At 38.0% G+C, this 20,561-nt stretch overlaps 1 protein-coding gene across 1 annotated transcript in view; it reads left to right on the top strand.

Moving 5' to 3' along the window:
• RBL1 (RB transcriptional corepressor like 1) overlaps nucleotides 1–20,561 on the top strand; it is a 74,616-nt gene that overhangs the window by 6,373 nt on the left and 47,682 nt on the right. The window contains exons 3-9 of the mRNA XM_059406968.1: nucleotides 6,698–6,898; nucleotides 7,284–7,348; nucleotides 7,451–7,579; nucleotides 7,683–7,843; nucleotides 10,552–10,601; nucleotides 13,878–14,064; nucleotides 15,282–15,448. Of these exons, the coding sequence (XP_059262951.1) occupies nucleotides 6,698–6,898; nucleotides 7,284–7,348; nucleotides 7,451–7,579; nucleotides 7,683–7,843; nucleotides 10,552–10,601; nucleotides 13,878–14,064; nucleotides 15,282–15,448 (960 nt within the window). The remainder of the gene's footprint in view (nucleotides 1–6,697; nucleotides 6,899–7,283; nucleotides 7,349–7,450; nucleotides 7,580–7,682; nucleotides 7,844–10,551; nucleotides 10,602–13,877; nucleotides 14,065–15,281; nucleotides 15,449–20,561) is intronic.

Raw genomic sequence — 20,561 nt, 5'->3', positions numbered from 1 at the left:
TTAATATTTTTTACTGTGCAACAAGTAAGCAATCAGTAGGTCTTAGCTATAGCTTTTCCTTGCCCTGGCATTAACCATATGGAAATATTTGCTTGATACAAAACAAAAGAAATGGAAGGATCCAGATTTGGATAGATGGTAATGTTCTCTGTTTCTGGGTTTTTCACCCATGACAAAACTATTCGAGGTTGTTGTCCATTTGCTTTCCTGGGTTTCCAGCATGGAAGACAAACAAACTTTAAAAGACCTGTCGAGGAAGAGCAATTAAGTTTCAGTTTATGCTAAATTAAAAAAATTTTTTTTCCTCAGAACAATTTTAGTTTGCATAAGTGGAAAAATAATACATTCAAGACAATTTTTAAAACTTCAGTAGATACCAAAAAAAAACAACTTCAGTAGACCTCAATTTTTGTCATTTATGATAAAAATAAAATGAAAGTATAATTAAGATTGATGGGAGTTGAAGTACTTTTTTTAATTGAGTAAAACCTCCCTCTTCACTGCAGTATAAAATAATCTGACTTTTTTCTATCTGAGCTTCTCATCATTGACCATATAAAATTTTAAAAATCTTTATAATACTAGGTTGTTGGGGAAACAGAACAAAAAAAGAGTAACTTAAAATTTGGAGCATATGATAAAAATTTCAAATAATGAAATATTCTGGAAATAGATGGTGATGATTACACAATGGGAATATACTTAATACCACTTAACTGTACACTTAAGCATGGTTAAAATAGTAAATTTTATATTATACATACCTCTACCAAAATTTTTAAAAAGGTTCACAAACTTTCAAATCATCCAAAAATTCTGTTTTTCAGTGTTTTAGTTTTTTTTAAAACATAATGAGATCATATAAGTATTGTTGCTTTTCTTTTTTTTTTTTTTTCCTTTAAAGATTTTATTTATTTATTTGACAGAGAGAGAGACAGCAAAAGAGGGAGCACAAGCAGGGGAGTAGGAGAGGGAGAAACAGACAGGAACCTGACACGGAGCTCAATCCCAGAACCCTAAGATCATGACCTGAGCTGAAGGCAGGTGCTTAACAACTGAGCCACCCAGGTGCCCCTGTTGTTGCTTTTCTTACTTTATATTCTGGTAATTCTTCCATATCACCATAAGTAGCTCTTCCTCACTTTAGGACTTAAGATATAAGGATATTTCATATATTTAGCCAACCCTTTACTGATGACCATTTAGATTGTATCCAGTTCTTTGTGATTACAGACAGATTATTGTGAAATGTATTTCAGATAAATTCCTAAAAGTGTAGGGATGGGTCAAAGGTCCCCCATTTTTTAAATGTAGAGTGATACAAATTTTTTTTAGGTGTCAGATTCTTAACAACTAGAAGAGCATAGAGTATCATCATGTTCATTCCAACAAAAAAGAATTACAAGTGATGTTATTATTTTCATTGATTTAAAATTTGGACTGTTTATGAAATTTCAATTTTAAGTATAATTTTAAATGATTATTTAAGATCTTTATAGATAGGGAAAAATACCAAATATTGCTAATAAATCATACTGCAAAATACATTAAGTGCAGATTATAGATGTACATGTAATACTAGCAGGGTTTTTTTGAGTATTTACCTGTGAGCTAGGCATTTAATATGTGCTAAGGGTTTGTATGTCTTTATCCATTTAATCCTCACAGTTAATCCCATGAAATAAATCTCATTTTATAGATAAGGAAACCTAGTCACCTAGAGCTTAAATTACTTCTCAAAGGTTTTATACCTAGTAGGTAGCAGAGTATCCCAAATCCATACTGCATTACATATGTATCTACCCATAATATTAGTATGTCTGTTTTGAACTGTATTTATATTCAGCTTCAGTTTGTGAAAAAAACAAACAACTTCCAACTTAAAAATAAGTTTCAACTGGGACATCTGGGTGGCTCAATGGGTTAAGTGCCTCTCTTAGTGTCAGGTTGAGTACTGCATCCAGGTCTTTTCTCAGCAGGGAACCTGTTTCTCTCTCTGCTTGCTCAGCCTGCCACTCTCCCTTTTTGTTCAGGCTCTCTCTCTGACAAATAAATAAAGTCTTTTTAAAAAGTTTCAAATAAAAGTTTATTTTACTATTAAGTGTAATATTTAAAAGTGTAATATTAAAATAAATGTATTAAGTGTAATATTAAAAAGTAGTATTTGAGGGTGCCTGGGTGGCTCAGTTGGTTAATCGACAGCGTTTCAATTCAGGTCATGATCCTGGAGTCCCCGGATCCAGCCCAGTGTTGGGCTCCCCACTTGGCAGGGAGTCTGCTTCTGACCCTTCCCCTCTCCTGCTCTCTCTCTCTCTCAAATAAGTAAATCTTGAAAAAAAAAGTAGTGTCTGTTGTGCAATTTGAACTTTTAATTTAGTAAAGAAGTTGTCTGCATCTCATTGTTTTAAGTATTGAGAAGTAATTTTTCCACATTTTCCCTAAGTTTTTCAGTTACTTAGGGTTTAAATCAAGATGACATCCATTCATTTATTATTTTCATATTATAATAGAACCTGAATGAATATTTCATGAAAAATTATTTTTCATACATTTTAACTGGAGCACTGGTGATACTAAATTTTTACAAAGTAATTTTCTTTTTGTTTTGAGTACCATTGAAATTCAGTAGTATGCTGCTATTGGGACATACACCCCATATTTACGATCCATATTCTACATTTATTAAAGGGTGTGTGTGAGATAAAATATACATAACATTGGGGCACCTGGGTGGCTAGTCAGTTGGGCATCTGCCTCTTGAATTTGGCTCAGGTCATGGTCTCTGGGTTGTGGGATTTGGCCTCCTGTCAGCAGTAAGTTTGCTTCTCTCCTTCTCCTGCCCCTCCCCCTACCTGCTCGCTCTCTCTCTCTCTCTCTCTCTCTAAAAATGAATCTTTAAACAATATATATATATATATATAAAATTTACCATCTAACCAACTTTAAGTGTACAGTTCAGTGGCATTAAATACATTTACATTGTTGTGCAGTCATCACCACCATCCATTTGCAGAATTTTTTCAGCTTCCCAAAGTGAAACCTCATAACAATTAAACAAAAGCTTCCTTCTCCCTCCTAGCCCTTGGCATTTATCAGTACTTCATTCCTTTTTATGGCTGAATAATATTCCATTGCATATATACCACATTTTGTTTATCTGCTTATTAGTTGATAGATACTTGAGTTATTTCCACCTTTTGGCCATTATGAATAATGCTGCTATGAACATTTGTGTATAAGTTTTTGTGTAGACATGTTTTCATTTCTTTTGAGTATATATGTATGAATGGAATTATTAGGTCCTATGAGAACACTATGTTTAATCTTTTTTTTTTTTTTTTAAGATTTTATTTGTTTATTTGACAGACAGAGATCACAAGTAGACAGAGAGGCAGGCAGAGAGAGAGAGAGGGAAGCAGGCTCCCTGCTGAGCAGAGAGCCTGATGTGGGACTCGATCCCAGGACCCTGAGATCATGACCTGAGCCGAAGGCAGCGGCTTAGCCCACTGAGCCACCCAGGTGCCCCTATGTTTAATCTTTTGATGTACTGTCAGATTGTTTTCCAAAGTGACTACACAAGTTTACATTCCCACCAGCAGAATTTGAGGGTTCCATTTTACCCATATCCTTGCCAATACTTGTTATTATATGTCTTTTCTTTAAGGCCATTCTAGTGGGCATGAAATGTTATCTAATACTTCCCAAAAGGCCAGTGATGTGGAGTTTCGTTTCATATGCTTTTTGGAGTATGATTTTTTTTTTTTTTTTTAAGATTTAATTTATTTGAGATAGCGAGAGAGCACAAGTGGTGAGGGGAGGGCAGAAGGAGAGGGAGGAGCATGCTGTCCACTAGGCTCCGATCCCAACTTGGGGCTCGATCCCAGGACCCTGGGATCATGACCTGAGCCGAAGGCAGACACTTAACTGATGAGCCACCCAGGTGCCCTAGAGTAATGTATTCTTTACAACAGAATTCCAACAAACAGAATTGTTTTGAAAACTGTGAAGTTTACTTTGCTTCTTATTTTACTTTAAAAAATCATACTCCTAGCTTAAGTAATAATAATGCTATAAGTTTATTTGTATCCAAACATTCTGATGTGCTTTGTTCCAGGTTAGAACAGCCATACTAGGAATAACAATAAATACAATGGATTTATATATTAGTCAAGCATCTTGTTTATAAAAAAACAGATACCAACTACTGACTAGCTAACTAGTCTTTAGACAGAGTCTTTAGGATGACTTGAGAAAGCAGAGTTGGAAAATGTCCAGGAATAAAATGAGACTGGGTAGAGCCAAAAAGCATATCACAATAATTCATCTAACAAGGACACAACTTACATGGCTGGCAGTGCCATTTCTGGACATTGCCACTGTGTTTGTCCCTAATAGCTGAATATTGCTGATGATCCTGCTATAAGAATTTATCACTTGCTCAGTTCTGTGTATTTCAACTCCAGTTTCAAAATCACAAACATATATCAAAAACCTCAGGTTTTATGCCTTCACCCTAACTTCAGTGAAGCTGATCTATCTAGTAGACAGCAAGACTCAAAATTGGGGAATTCCTTGAACAAAAGAAAAAATTAAACATGCTGAGCATCCCTGCCTCCAAAACAGTCTCCTATAAAGGACTCTAACTTGTTACCCAAAATCAATATTTAGTAATCCAGGAAAAAAAAAAAAAACTGTTGCTATTATTGCTAAGAATCTTTTTTTTTTTTTTAAGATTTTATTTATTTATTTGACAGAGAAATCACAAGTAGACGGAGAGGCAGGCAGAGAGAGAGGAGGAAGCAGGCTCCCTGCCAAGCAGACAGCCCGATGCGGGGCTCGATCCCAGGACCCTGGGATCAGGACCTGAGCTGAAGGCAGAGGCCTCAACCCACTGAGCCACCCAGGCACCCCGTGCTAAGAATCTTTTAAAGAGACTCAGATTCTCAGATTTCAGTCTGCATATCTGGAGTTTGAATACCTATGGATAATTAACTGATGATGTCTTTCATCACCTTTTTTTTTTTTTTTTAAGATTTTATTTATTTATTTGTAAGAGAGAGAGAGTGAGCGCGAGCACAGGCAGACAGAGTGGAAGGCAGAGTCAGAGGGAGAAGCAGGCTCCCTGCGGAGCAAGGAGCCCGATGTGGGACTCGATCCCAGGACGCTGGGATCATGACCTGAGCCGAAGGCAGCTGCTTAACCAACTGAGCCACCCAGGCATCCCACCTTTTTTTTTTTTTAAAGATTTTATTTACTCATTTGACAGATGGAGATCACAAGTAGGCAGAGAAGCAGGCAGAGAGAGAGGAGAAAGCAGGCTCCCCGCTGAGCAGAGAGTCTGACGCAGGGCTCGATCTCAGGACCCTGAGACCAGAGCCCAAGCCAAAGGCAGAGGCTTTAACCCACTGAGCCACCCAGGCCTCCCCATTCCCTCACCTCTTTTAAAAAGGTATCATTCTGGGGCGCCTGGGTGGCTCAGTGGGTTAAGCCGCTGCCTTCGGCTCAGGTCATGATCTCAGGGTCCTGGGATCGAGTCCCGCATCGGGCTCTCTGCTCAGCAGGGAGCCTGCTTCCCTCTCTCTCTCTCTCTCTCTGCCTGCCTCTCTGCCTACTTGTGATCTCTGTCTGTCAAATAAATAAATAAAATCTTTAAAAAAAAAAAAAAAAAGGTATCATTCTGGGGCGCCTGGATGGCTCAGTTGGTCAAGCAGCTGCCTTTGGCTCGGGTCATGATTCCAGGGTCCTAGGATTGAGCACTGTATCAGGCTCCCTGCCTAGCAGAGAGCCTGCTTCTCTCTCTCCTTCTGGCTGCTGCTCTGCTTACTTGTGCTCTCTCTCTGTCAAATAAATAAATAAAGTCTTTTAAAAAAAAAAATGAAGGTATCATTCTGGTACTGGTTCAGTCTTTACTACTGAACCTGGCTAGTTCAGTCAGTAAAGCATGTGATTCTTGATCTCAGGTTTGTAAATTCAAGCTCCATGTTGGATATAGACATTACTTAAAAATGAAATCTTAAAAATTCTGTATATAGCACTAGATACTTAAATGAATGCTACAAATTTTCAATCTAAAACCATACTAACATATGGACATAAAAGGACATAAAAAATATACCCATGATTGAATAAGTCAGATAGGTGGGCTAATAATCTATTGAGTAATTTTCTGGGTATGTACTACCTTCTTCATTTATATTTGATGGTGGAACCACATATTGGAACACAAACACTTGAATTTTATTCCTAAACTATAACTGTCTGGTGCTTTGTGATCAACTTCCACAATCCACTACTTGGGAGATTCTGTTTGTCTTCAAACTAATTTCATGAACTCAATCTGTTCACGTTACTTTAATATATATACAAACTATTGTCTGGGTGCTGTAGGAAATTAAAGAAGTAGATAGGTACCGTTACTTCATGGATAGAATACATTTATGTAATGACCACTAATTCAATATCTATATTCCCATAGTGATTCTGGACGCCAGAGGAATTTCAGAGCGCTTGGGAATAAGGTTTTTCGGTTGCCCTTTTTTTCTTTTTTTTTAATAAATTTATGCTTTTAAGTAAAGATTTTTTTCTTTAATCAAAATTCTTAAGATTCATAGACATAAATAAAATGTTAACTTGTCCTTTATATGGACTCACTTTAAAGTTGAACTTTTAAAAAAATAAAGTTGCTTTTTTTGTTTAGTTTAATACAGTTTTTTAGTAAAATGAAGAAATGGATGGACATGTCAAACCTGCCTCAAGAATTTCGTGAACGTATAGAAAGGCTAGAAAGAAATTTTGAGGTGTCTACTGTCATTTTCAAAAAATTTGAGCCAATTTTTTTAGATATATTTCAAAATCCATATGAAGAGCCACCAAAGTTACCACGAAGCAGGAAGCAAAGGTAAGACTCTTAATTGTTATATAATTGACATTAAAAAAAAATTATGCTATAAACTTTGGAAATTTGCATTTTTGAAAGGCTGCTTTTTAACAGAAGTATCCATTTGTAAAAAAATTTTTTTTTATAAAAAAATTTTTAATCCCTTTATAATTACCATATCTGGAAATTCAGGGTAATATTTTCACTTATTTTTTATGGTCTGATTATTTTATGCAGATTAGAAATATTAAGTCCACTTAATGAACCATAGGTTGTCCTTTGTGAATAGAATTTTACATATAATTTGACTTTACTATTTGTTATTTAAATTTGCTGCTTCAATTTAAATGACCATGTGGAGTGATATTTAGCAAGTTAATTAAAAAGTACATTTTTTCTTTTCTAGGAGGATTCCTTGCAGTGTTAAGGATCTCTTTAATTTCTGTTGGACACTTTTTGTTTATACTAAGGGTAAGGTGATACTTTCAATGGTTTTACATTTCTGCTGTGGGAACTTAGTATTATTTGACATAAAAGGTTTCTGGTCTTTGTGGTTTTTTTTTTCTTATAAAGGTAATTTTCGTATGATTGGAGATGACTTAGTAAATTCTTACCATTTACTTCTGTGTTGCTTGGATCTGATTTTTGCCAATGCCATTATATGCCCAAATAGACATGACTTGCTGAATCCATCATTTAAAGGTAAGACCTTATTTACTTTTGAAAACTAGTCATCAGTATTTAGAAAAAGTTTTAACCATTCTTTTAACCATTTCCTTTTGCTTTTCATATCCTGTCAAACTAGGTTTACCATCTGATTTCCATACTGCTGCCTTTCGGGCTTCTGAAGAGCCTCCCTGCATCATTGCTGTACTGTGTGAACTGCATGACGGACTTCTCGTAGAAGCAAAAGGAATAAAAGAGCACTACTTTAAGCCATATATTTCAAAACTCTTTGACAGAAAGGTACTGCACTCATAAGTAAATAGCTAAGATTTTTAAAGGTTAGCAGCAAAACCTCTAAGGAAAAAATAATGTTTTAAGCAAGTTCTCAGCATTATAAGACTCAGGGTCAAGACTTCTAGGTTTCAGTCTCTACCGTGATTTAAAATGCTGTAATGCAGAATCACCCTATGATCTTTCATGATGTGCAAAACTGAGCTGTTAAAGACTGTGACCAACTATATATACTGTCAAGTAAATGCACTGGTGGAGATGGCCATAAGAGGTTTTAATAAAAGAATTATAAAGAACCGAACATTGGACTAAGCCTAGTAAAGAATTATGGAAAGCAGAAGGTCAGGGTAAATTAATTTACTACCACAATTTTAATAACTGCTATTTACTAAAGATGGGGTGATACATAACAACTGTAGTTTCAGTTCTATATAAATAGAACAGAAAATCTTTTATAGTTTTATAGCCACTTACAGGCTACCTACATGCATTCTGGATTTTTTTCTCAGCAATTTATTTAGCTATTTCTGTATTTATGAAATGGCTTATTCCTCTTGTTCTCAATTTCTTACTTTCCCAACATTGAGCCATTTAATCCAGCTAGTACTTGAGTTTTCTCTTTGGTTAAAAAAAAGAGGTGGGGAGGTGGATTAGGTCATCACGGTTCCTTCCACTCTTTGTAGATAATATGAGATTTTTCTTCAGTCATAAAGTCTTCTCTAACTGGGTGGTTCTTCTGTTACACACACTTTTTTTTTTTTAAGATTTTTATTTATTTTATTTGATAGAGATCACAAGTAGGCAGAGAGGCAGGCAGAGAGAGAGGGGGAAGCAGGCTCCCCGCTGAGCGGAGAGCCCGATGTGGGGCTCGATCCCAGGACCCCGAGACCATGACCTGAGCCGAAGGCAGAGGCCTAAACCACTGAGCCACCCAGGCGCCCCTACACACACTTTTGTATTTAGCATTTGTATTTGTATTTGTATTTATCTTTCTTCCTGTGTGTATTTATGTGCGTATGTATATCATGGCTCCTTACCTGCAAGTTAAACATGTCCAGCAAAGTAAACTTTGAAGGGAACTCAAGAATTGTCTTCTGTGCTCTGCAGAAGCACCACATTAGTGGCCCTGGGGTATAATGAGCATAAATTTTGGTTTGCCTGGATTATCTAGGTTTTTTGGTTGTTGTCTTAGCATAATTATTATAGCACCTCCTTTCACTCCAGAAGAGTCCTAGTTTGGATAGTTGTCCTCCTACTCATGGGCTGCAGATGTTTTGTTTTGCTTATATAGAGTGTTCTTTATTTTTATTTCATTCACTTCTAATTTATATATAAAGACCTTTAATATAAAATCTCTCTCAAGGGGCACCTGGTTGGCTCATTTAAGTGTCTGACTTGATCTCAGCTCAGGTCTTGATATCAGGGTCATGAGTTTAAGCCCCATGTTGGGGGGAAAAAAAAAAGGAAAGAAAATCTCTTTCAAAAATCAAGGACTATGGCAATACAAGGTTAGAATTTCTACATGAATTTCTACATGGATAACAATTGTTAAGCTAAGTGATGCCCACCTCTTTTTAAGATGGGAACTATGCTTTCTGTCCTCTTAAATTTATATATGTTGAACCCTGATTGCTGAAGGCATTTGAGTTTACAACCCTTATATGTAATAATCTAGGAATAGTGTGGGTGCATAGAGAATATTGTAAACAGGGGCACTTGGGTAGCTCAGTTGGTGGAGCATCCCAGTCTTGATCTAGGGTTGTGAGTTCAAGCCCCATGTTGGAGCCTAAAAAAAGAAAGAAAGAAAAGAAAATATTATATAAACTGTAGTTTTCTTCTCTCACTAACAATAGTACCTATATTCCCTTTGAATGTTTCCTTGCCTGACACATATTATCATTTAGTAAATGTTAGTTTCCCTTCTCCTTAGACCAATGTTTAAAATTGGACAGCTTTTGTCAGAATCACTTGGGGGAATTTATATAAAATGCTGCCTCAGCTCAGGATTTGTGGTCCATCAGTTTGCATTTTTTTAAAAATTCCCGGGGCGCCTGGGTGGCTCAGTGGGTTAAAGCCTTTGCCTTCGGCTCAGGTCATGATCCCAGGGTCCTGGGATTGAGCCCAGCATCGGGCTCTCTGCTCAGTGGGAAGCCTGCTTCCTCCTCTCTCTCTGCCTGCCTCTCTGCCTACTTGTGATCTCTGTCTGTCAAATAAGTAAATAAAATCTTTAAAAAAAAAAAAATTCCCCTAAGTGACTGCCTGAGTGGCCTAGTTGGTTGAGCATCCAACTTGGTTTCGGCTCAGGTCATGATCTCAGGCTCATGAGATCCAAACCCTGAGTTGGGCTCCATGCTGAGCCTGCTTGCGATTCTCTGTCTCCCTTTCCCCCTCCCCCCTATTCATGTGCTTTCTCTCTCAAATAAATACATCTTTAGGGAAAAAAAAACCGTATCTCTAAGTGATCCTTATGTCACTAGAATTTAGAAACCATTGCCACAGGCTAACTTAAAGGTATTTTTAAAAGTTTACTTTACATCTTTAAAATATTTTATTTGTGTGCTAAATAGGTTTTACTGGTTTAAAGGAAATACCGAGTAATTCTGTTTTGTGTGTATTTTTTATAACAACTGCAATGTGAAAATTTAGATAAATGTCATGTTTTTGTATCTATGTTATTATGCTTAATTACATGTCAAAAAATGACTTTTTCTTCCCAGATTTTAAAAGGAGAATGCCTCCTGGACCTTTCGAGTTTTACTGATAATAGGTAAGTATTTAGCATTAATGGTATCTGCCATATTATAGGCTGTTGATGATTTATTGCAGTTTTTTAAGTGGAATATTATATTAAGGTAACTGCTCCAAACTTAGGTTCCTTCTGCATTAGTGGCATTGACTGAGGTTGTTACTAATCCTTGTTGTCTCTAAGTAGACATATTTTTTTTTAAGATTTTATTTATTTATTTGACAGATGGGGATCACAAGTAGGCAGAGAGGCAGGCAGAGAGAGATGGAGAAGCAGGCTCCCTGCAAAGCAGAGAGCTTGATGCGGGGCTCGATCCCAGAACCCTGGGACCATGACCCGAGCTGAAGGCAGAGGCTTTAGCCCACTGAGCCATCCAGGTGCCCCTAAGTAGACATATTTTAAGAAATCTTTGGCACTTAAAAAAAGAAAAGAAATCTTTGACACTTAAAAGAGCTCCTTCCAAAGAAACTCATAGAGACCCAGTGATTTCTGTATTTGAGTGTATGTTCCTTTACTAATCAAATATTGGCAAATTCAGAATATACCTATAAGACAAAGCCATTATTGTTCCCTTAGTGATCACATCTTAATTAGGTTCACCTAGTTTTCAGATTAAGTTTATATTCTCTTTTTGCTCATCTTTCAAAGTAATTTATTATTATTGTATATGTGAACATGAAGCATATCCATAATCAGATAGAAATGTCTGCTATTGTTAGGTGGGTAGAGTTTAGAGTTAAAAACTAGAAAGTTATTAGCTTTTCCAGGCCTTGGAGTCTAAATTTATCTTCAAGTCAAAATATATCCATTGTGGAGGTACCTGGCTGACTCAGTAGAGTGTGGGACTCTCAATCTTGGGGTTATGGGTTTGAACCCCATGTTGGATGTAGAGGTTACTTAAATATATATATTTTTAAAAGATTTTATTTATTTATTTGACAGAGAGAGAGAGGGAACACAAGCAGGGGGAGTTGGAGAGGGAGAAGCAGACTTCCTACTGACTGGGGAGCCCAACACAGGACTTGATCCCAGGACCCTGGGATCATGACCTAAGCCAAAAACAGATGCTTAATGACTGAGCCATCCAGGCACCCCTTAAATAAATATTTTTAAAAATCTACTGTGTAACTTAGTTTTATTCTAGCAGCTTAACATAATTCTCAGGGTATCTGACTTACTTAGAAGAGCATGCAACTCTTGATCTTGGGCTTGTGAGTTCGAGTTGGGTGTAGATTACTTAGAAATAAAATCTTTAGACCCACAACTATATGGCCAAGTAATGTCTGACAAAACAGGAAAGAATATCCAATGAGGGTTACCTGGGTGGCTCAGTGGGTTGAGCCTCCGCCTTCAGCCCAGGTCATGATCCCAGGGTCCTGGGATCGAGCCCCGCGTCGGGCTCTTTGTTCAGCAGGGAGCCTGCTTCCCTTCCTCTCTCTCTGCCTGCCTCTCTGCCTGCTTGTGATCTCTGTCTGTCAGATAAATAAATAAAATCTTAAAAAAAAAAAAAAGAATATCCAATGAAATAAAGGCAGTCTCTTCAATAAATGGTGCTGGGAAAATTGGACAGCAACATGCAGAAGAATCAAACTGGAGAGCTTCCTTGCGTCATACACAAAAACAAATTCAAAATGGATAAAAGACCTAAATGTGAGGTAGAAAACCCATCAAAATCCTAGAGGAGAACATTGGCAGCAACCTCTTTCACGTCAGCTGTAGCATCTTCTTACCAAACACATCACCGGAGACAAGAGAAACAAAAGCAAAAATGAACTGTTGGAACTTCATCAAAATAAAAAGCTACTGCACAACAAAGGAAACAATCAACAAAACTGTAAGGCAGCTTATAGGATGGGAGAAGATATTTGCAAAGTATATATCTGACAAGGGTTAGTATCCAAAATCTATAAAGAACTTATCAAACTCAACAGCCAAAAAGCAAGTAATCCAGTTAAGAAATGAGCAGAAGATGGGGCTCCTGAGTGGCTCAGTGTGTTAAGTCTTTGCCTTTGCCTCAAGTCATGATCTCAGGGTCCTGGGATCGAGCCCCGCATCGGGCTCTCTGCTCAGTGGGGAGCCTGCTTACCTTCCTCTCTCTCTGCCTGCCTCTCTGCCCACTTGTAATCTCTGTCAAATAAATAAATAAGTAATCTAAAAAAAATTTAAAAATTAAAAAATTTAAAAAAAAATAGAAATGAGCAGAAGATATGAATAGACACTTTTCCAGAGAAGATGTCTAGATAGCTAGCAGACCCATGAAGAGATGCTCAACATCACTTATCAATAGGGAAATATAAATCAAAGCCATGATGAGGGGGCGCCTGGGTGGCTCAGTGGGTTAAAGCTTCTGCCTTCGGCTCAGGTCATGATCTCAGGGTCCTGGGGTCGAGCCCCACATTGGTCTCTCTGCTCAGCAGAGAGCCTGCTTTCTCCCTCTCTGCCTCCCTCTCTGCCTACTTGTGAACTCTGTCTGTCAAATAAATAAATCTTTAAAAAATTTTAAAAAAACAACCATGATGAAATACTACCTCACATCTCTCAGAATGGCTAAAATTAATAACACAGGAAACAAGTGTTGATGCAGAGAAAGGGAACCCTCTTGTGCTATTGGTGGGAATTCAAACTAATGAAGTCACTCTAGAAAACAGTATGGAGTTTCCTCAAAAAGTTAAAAATAGAACTACCCTGCAGTCCTGCAGTTACACTACTAGATAATTAACCAAAGCATACAAAAATGCAGATTTGAAGGGGTACATGCACCCTGGTGTTCATAGCAGCATGAACAATAATAGCCAAACTATGTAGAGAGCCCAAATGGCCATTGACTGATGAATGGATAAAGAAGACATGGTATATATAGACAATGGAATATTACTCAGATATCAAAAAGAATGAAATCTTGCCTTTTGCAATGACATGGATGGAGCTAATGTGTATTATCCTAAGTGAAACAAGTCAGGCAGAGAAGGACAAATACCCTGTGATTTCACTCATATGTATAATATAAGAAACAAAACAGATGAACATGGGGGTGGGGAGGGAAACCATGAGAGACGCTTAAGAGAACAAACTGAGAGGCAATGCAGGGAGGTGGGTGGGAGATGGCCTAGATGGGTGATGGGTATTAAGAAAGGCATGGATATGATGAGCCCTGGGTGTTGTATGTAAAGTGATGAATCACTGTATTCTCCTGAAACCAACATAGCGCTGTATGTTTAACTAGAATTTAAATAAAAATTTGAAAAATAAAAAGAAAACAAAATAAAATCATTTTTAAATGAATAATTCTCTTTTCAGCAAAGCCGTGAACAAGGAGTATGAAGAATATGTTTTAACTGTGGGTGATTTTGATGAGAGGATCTTTTTGGGAGCAGATGCAGAAGAAGAAATTGGAACTCCTCGAAAGTTCACTGGTGACACCCAATTAGGGAAACTGACAGCACAAGCTAATGTGGACTGTAATCTTCAACAACACTTTGAAAAAGTAATATAACTTAGCCTGGCCTCAGTCTTGAATGATCTTTTTCTCTCTGTGTGTGATTCTACTAACAACAGAAGCATCTTTCAAGTTAAATCTTGAGTTTCTTCTACTAATTTATATTTCCCATGAAAGCCTTAAAAGGTAATTTTTTAAACTATGGCATTTAGTATTTTTACCTCATTTCTTGATGTTTTTCATATTTTTAATATATTTTCCCAGAATGTCTGGACTTTTCAGTAGGGTATGTGTCTTTGACATAAAAAAGGATTTATGTGGGGTGCCTGGGTGGCTCGGTCAGCTAAGCATCTGACTTCAACTCAGGTCATGATCTCAGGGGTCCTGGGATCAAGCCTTATGTTGGGCTCACTGCTCAACAGGGGGTCTGCTTTCTTTTTCCCTCTCCTTCTACCTGCCCCCTACTGCCGCACACAAGCTCACTTGCTCTCAAATAAATAAAATCTTTTCTTAAAAGGATTTATGCTTTCTATTCTTTCTTTGCATCACCTTAGCCACTGTTCTTTTACATTAAAATTTATTCTGTGCTTTCCCTGAACTTCAGCCATAGAATGCTGGACTTGATTATTAATAGTAAAGGCTTAATTCCATTTTTATATGTAAGATGGGAAGGGGTGTCCAGGTGGCCCAGTCCTTAAGCATCTGCCTTTGGCTCAGGTCATGATCCTGGGGTCCTGAGATTGAGTCCCGGGCAGGGAGTCACAGGGAAGCCTGCTTCTCCCTTTCCCTCCCCCAGCTTGTGTTCCCTCTCTCTGTGTCTTCTTCTCTATGTCAAATAAATAAAATCGTTTTACTAATTAATTAATTAATTAAAATAAAATGGTTTGGAGGATGAGGTCTAATGGAAAATTCACTGGTCTAGAAGGTAGAAAACTTAAGTCTCAGTCCAAGCTCTGCCATTAACCTTATGAGCTTAAACAATTTTTTAATCTTTTTTGCCTGTTTCATATATAAAGTGAAAATGTATATATTTCAAATTAATATTATGATAAAATGAGATTATAGGTAGTAGGTGCTTTGAAAAAGTGTTACTTAAATGTAAGAATGTTATTAGCATAGTATTGGCAAAACTTCGATAGTCAACCAGAGGAGGGAGGAAAAAAGTCCTACTAAATATGAATAGAGAGGATAGTATATATACTGAATTAAACATATAATGAAGGCAAGGTAACTTTTTAATTTCATGGATTTTTCTTTTTTGACAGAAAACATCATTTGCACCTTCTACCCCACTGACAGGACGGCGGTATTTACGAGAAAAAGAAGCAGTAATTACTCCTGTTGCTTCAGCCACTCAAAGTGTGAGCCGGTTACAGAGTATTGTGGCTGGACTGAAAAATGCACCAAGTGAACAACTTATAAGTATTTTTGAGTAAGTATAATAAAATTTTTCTAAATAAATTTTTTAAAGATTTTATTTATTTATTTATTTATTTATTTGGAAGAAAGAGTACAAGCCAGAGAGAGGGACAGAGGGAAAGGGAGAAACAGACTCCCTGCCTAGCAGGGAGCCCGATGCGGGGCTTAATCCCAGGACCCTGAGATCATGACCTGAGCTGAAGGCAGACGCTTAACCAACTGAGCCACCCAAGCACCCCTCTAAATAAATTTTAATCACAAAATATGTTGACCAATTAGATGAAAGTACCTATTAAAAGTAGAGGACACCTGTGTAGCTCAGTTGGTTAAGCGAATGCTTTCAGCTCAGGTGAGCCCCACATTGGGCTCCCTGCTCTGCAGGGGAGCCTGCTTCTCCCTTGCTCCCCCTGCTCGTGCTCGCTCTCTCTCTCCCTGTCAAATAAAATCTTTTAAAAAATTAAATAGAGATATTATTTCATAATATAGACTTTAAAGGGTAAATACTTCTGAAGGATATTTAACCCTAATATTCCACTCTTATACCTACCCCTAAGTTATTGTTTTTCTTTTTACACTGACTTGAAATGGGTTCAGTCTAAATGCCCATCAATGAGGTGATTGATTACTTATTGATGGTGCAGCCATAAATGGAATTTTGTGCAATTGTTTAAGATAAAGAGGCATGTGTCCTAGCAAAGATGGTAGAATAAAGCTAAATCAGAGAACCTAATTTCCTAATACTTAGTGAAATAAGAGAATTGAGGAAAGGAATGTGATTTCATGCTATAACTTTCCAAAATGATGGTCAAGAAAGGAATGGATGAGGGGCGCCTGGGTGGCTCAATGGGTTAAAGCCTCTGCCTTCAGCTCAGGTCATGATCTCAGGGTCCTGGGATCAAGCCCGCATCGGGCTCTCTGCTCAGCAGGGAGCCTGCTTCCCCCTCTTTCTCTGCCTGCCTCTCTGCCTACTTGCGATCTCTGTCTGTCAAATAAATAAATAAAATCTCAAGAAAGAAAGAGAGAAAGAGAGAGGAAGGAAGGAAGGAAGGGAGGGAGGGAGGAAGGGAGGAAGGAAAGAAGGAAGGAAGGAAGGGCTGGCGATGCCTGGGTGGCTCAGTTGATTGGACGACTGCCTTCGGCTCAGGTCATGATCCCAGAATCACAGGATCGAATCCCACATCGGGCTCCCAGCTCCATGGGGAGTCTGCTTCTCCCTCTGACCTTCTCCTCGCTCATGCTTTCTCTCACTGTCTCTCTCTCTCAAATAAATAAATAAAATCTTTAAAAAAAAAAAAGAAAGAAAGGGATAAATGATTCTGATATGCCCAACTCTAAGAAGCATTACTAGAGAAAGAGAGGGTATGTTGATAGATACTGAGTATGCTCATTAATACCCCAGATGTAAAGAGAAACATGAATGAGTAAACAAATTGAATAAGAAGTCATAGATCTCCCCAAATGAAAGCCCCTGTATTCCACCACTAAGATCACAGCAGAAATATGAAAAATTCCCGGGGCCTGTCATTTTTCTACTGATTTGAGGGGAAAGCCTAATCCTCTTAGAACTAGAAGATATCCCTGATTAGATATAGCATAACCTGGAATAGGGATATTTAACTAAATCTTGGAAGAGTAAGCAAAGCCCTGGTCTTCTAATAAAAGCTAAATATAGCACTGGCTGAGCTCTCCTCTGCTCCCCAAACCTTAAGTCTATAGAAAAGTGGACAGAACAAGCCTAGCCTCAAACAAAGCTCAAAAGATAATCCCAGGGCTGCCTGGGTGGCTCAGTTGGTTAAGCGACTGCTTTCAGCATAGGTCTTGATCCTGGAGTTCTAGGATTGAGTCCTGCATTGGGCTCCCTGCTCAGCGGGGAGTCTGCTTCTCCTCTGCCCCTCCCACCTCTCATGTTCTCTCTCTCTCTCTCTCTCTCTCATTCTGCCTCTCAAATAAAATCTTTAAAAAAAAAAAAAGTTAATGCAAATTGCAAATAAGGTAATAAGACTTGTGAAGATGTTCCCTCATAGCATTTGAATAAATAGATCTGGACTGAACTGTTCATTTAAGCAGGAACAAGTTGAAAAGAATTGTTAAGGCAACGATGCAAACATTTTATAGCAACAAGAAAAGGAAGAAAATACAGTATGCAAAACAAAAAGAACCTAGAAACAAATGGGAACACATTCCATGTTCATGGATGGGAAGATTTAATGTTGTTAAAATGTCTTTATTACCCAAAGCAATCTACAGAGTCCATGCAATCCCTCTCAAAATGCCAGTGGCATTTTTTACAAAAATGAAAAAAATTCCTGGGGTGCCTGGGTGGCTCAGGTTCTGCCTTCGGCTTAGGTCATGATCTCAGGGTCCTGGGATTGAGTCCTGCATCAGGCTGTCTGCTTAGCAGGGAGCCTGCTTCCCCCTCTCTCTGCCTGCTTCTCTGCCTACTTGTGATATCTCTCTGTAACAAATAAAATCTTTTTAAAAAATGAAAAAAATTCTTAAAATTGATAGGGAATTTCAAAGTACCTTTAATAGCCAAAACAAATTGAGAAAGAACAATAAAGCAGAAAACCTCACATTTCCTGATTTCAAAACATTACAAAGCTACCATAGTCAAAACAGTATAGGATTAGCATAAAGACAGGCATGTAGGGGTACCTGGGTAACTCAGTCATTAAGTGTCTATCTTCAGTTCAGGTCATGAACCAGGGTCCTGGGATCAAGCCCCGCATCGGGCTTCCTGCTCAGCTGGAAACCTGCTTCTCCCTCTCCCACTACCCCTGCTTGTATTCCCTCTCTCACTGTCTCTTTCTCTGTGTCAAATAAATAAATAAAATCTTAAAAAAAAAAAAGAAGAAGAAGAAGAAGACAGGCATGTAGACCAATAGAACAGACTAGAGAATGCCAAAATAAATCTTCATGCATTTGGTGAAATGATCTTTGACTAGGGCGCCAAAATTACACTATAGAAAAAGGATAATCTCTTCAACAAATGGTGCTGGGGAAAGTGGATGTCTATACAAAAGAATAAAGATGAACTCTTATCTCACACCATATCCAAAAGTTAACTCAGAGAAGTTTGAAAACCTGAACACGAGACCTGGAACTCTACAACTAGAAAAGGCATAGAAGAAAAGCTTTATGACATTGAAATGGGCAATGATTTCTTGGATAGGACATGAAAAGTTCAGGTAACAAAAGTAAAAATAGACAAATGGGACTACATCGAACTTAAATACTTAAGTATAGCAAAGGAAAAAAAAGTAACCAGCCTGAGAGTAACAAATTAGAATGGTTGCCAGGGTTGAAAGTAAGAGAAATAAGTTGTCCAATGGGTATAGAGATGCGGTCCTAAAAGATGAAAAAGCTTTAGAGATCTGTTGTACAACAGTATGCATGTAATGGAAAATACTATAATGTACTCTTAAAAATTAAGGTCAATTTATGGGACGCCTGGGTGGCTCAGTTGGTTAAGCAGCTGCCTTTGGCTCAGGTCATGATCCCAGTGTCCTGGGATCGAGTCCCACATCGGGCTCCTTGCTCAGCAGGGAGTCTGCTTCTCCCTCTGCCTCTGCCTGCCATTCTGTCTGCCTGTACTCTCTCTCTCCCCCTCTCTCTCTCTGATAAATAAATAAAATCTATTCTTTTTTTTTTTTTTAAGATTTTTATTTATTTATTTATTTATTTGACAGAGAGAAATCACAAGTAGATGGAGAAGCAGGCAGAGAGAGAGAGAGGGAAGCAGGCTCCCTGCTGAGCAGAGAGCCCGATGCGGGACTCGATCCCAGGACCCTGAGATCATGACCTGAGCCGAAGGCAGCGGCTTAACCCACTGAGCCACCCAGGCGCCCCTACAGTCTTTAAAAAAAAAAAAAAAATTAAGTTCAATTTGTTATGTGGTTTTTGTTGTTGTTGTTGTTATAAGATTTTTTAATACATAATTCAAAAAAAAAAACCTAAATAGAAGAAACATAACTCAAGAGGCACAGCTTGCATTAGAAGAAGTTGCTAAGAACATATTTTTGCCATATGTGCTCCCTGCCTCTGTCTATACATGACTCTGGTCTGTTTGAACATGGAGTTGGGAGTCCTTGAACCCTGCACTAATTATCTGGCCCTGGGCAAATCACTCTCTTTCTCTTAGTCTTGAATTTATTTCTCATTCCTTAATTAAGATTCTGTGTTTGAATGAATGACAGAAAGGTAACAGTTAATATAAAGGTAATGCCAAGTGACTTCCTTTTTAGTGCTTTATTTTGTAATTTGTTATTCTGTAGGGATTGATAAGAATTACATGCAGTTTATTGTTCCAGCACTATAAATATATACAGTTGACCCTTGAACAGCATGGGAGTTAAGGTCAATAACCCCCCACACAGTTGAAAATCTGTATATAAACTTGCTTTTTTTTTTTTTGAGTAATCTCTCCACCCAACGTGGGGCTGGAACTCATGATTTCTCTCTCTAAAATAAATACATCTTTTAAAAAAAAAGATTTTAAGTAATCTTAACACTTAATATGGGGCTCAAACTTACAACCCCAAAATCAAGAATCCCATCCTCTACCTACAGAGCCAGCCAGGCGCCCCGTATATAACTTTTGACTCCTCATAAAATCAACTAGTAACGTCCTACAATTGATCAGAAGACTTACCAATAACATGAACAGTTGATAGACATGTTTTGTACATTACATGTATTAAATACTGTATTCTTAGAATAAAGTAAACTAGTGAAAGGAAATGTTATTAAGGAATCATAAAGGAGGGCGCTTGGGTGGCTTAGCTGTTAAGTGTCTGCCTTCAGCTCAGGTCATGATCCTGGGGTCCTGGGATCGAGGCCCACATTGGGCTCCCTGCTCAACGGGGACCCTCCTTCTCCATCTCCCACTGCTTTTGTTCCCTCTCTCGCTGTGTCTCTCTCTGTCAGATAAATAAAATCTTTTTTTTTTTTTTTATTTTTTTATAAAGATTTTATTTATTTATTTGACAGAGAGAAATCACAAGTGGAGGGAGAGGCAGGCAGAGAGAGAGAGGGAAGCAGGCTCTCTGCTGAGCAGAGAGCCCGATGCGGGACTCGATCCCAGGACCCTGAGACCATGACCTGAGCCGAAGGCAGCGGCTAAACCC

The sequence above is a fragment of the Mustela nigripes genome, chromosome 7, assembly GCF_022355385.1.
Source record: "Mustela nigripes isolate SB6536 chromosome 7, MUSNIG.SB6536, whole genome shotgun sequence".
NCBI classification, from domain to species: Eukaryota; Metazoa; Chordata; class Mammalia; order Carnivora; family Mustelidae; genus Mustela; species Mustela nigripes.
This window is presented reverse-complemented; position numbering and strand designations above follow the sequence as displayed.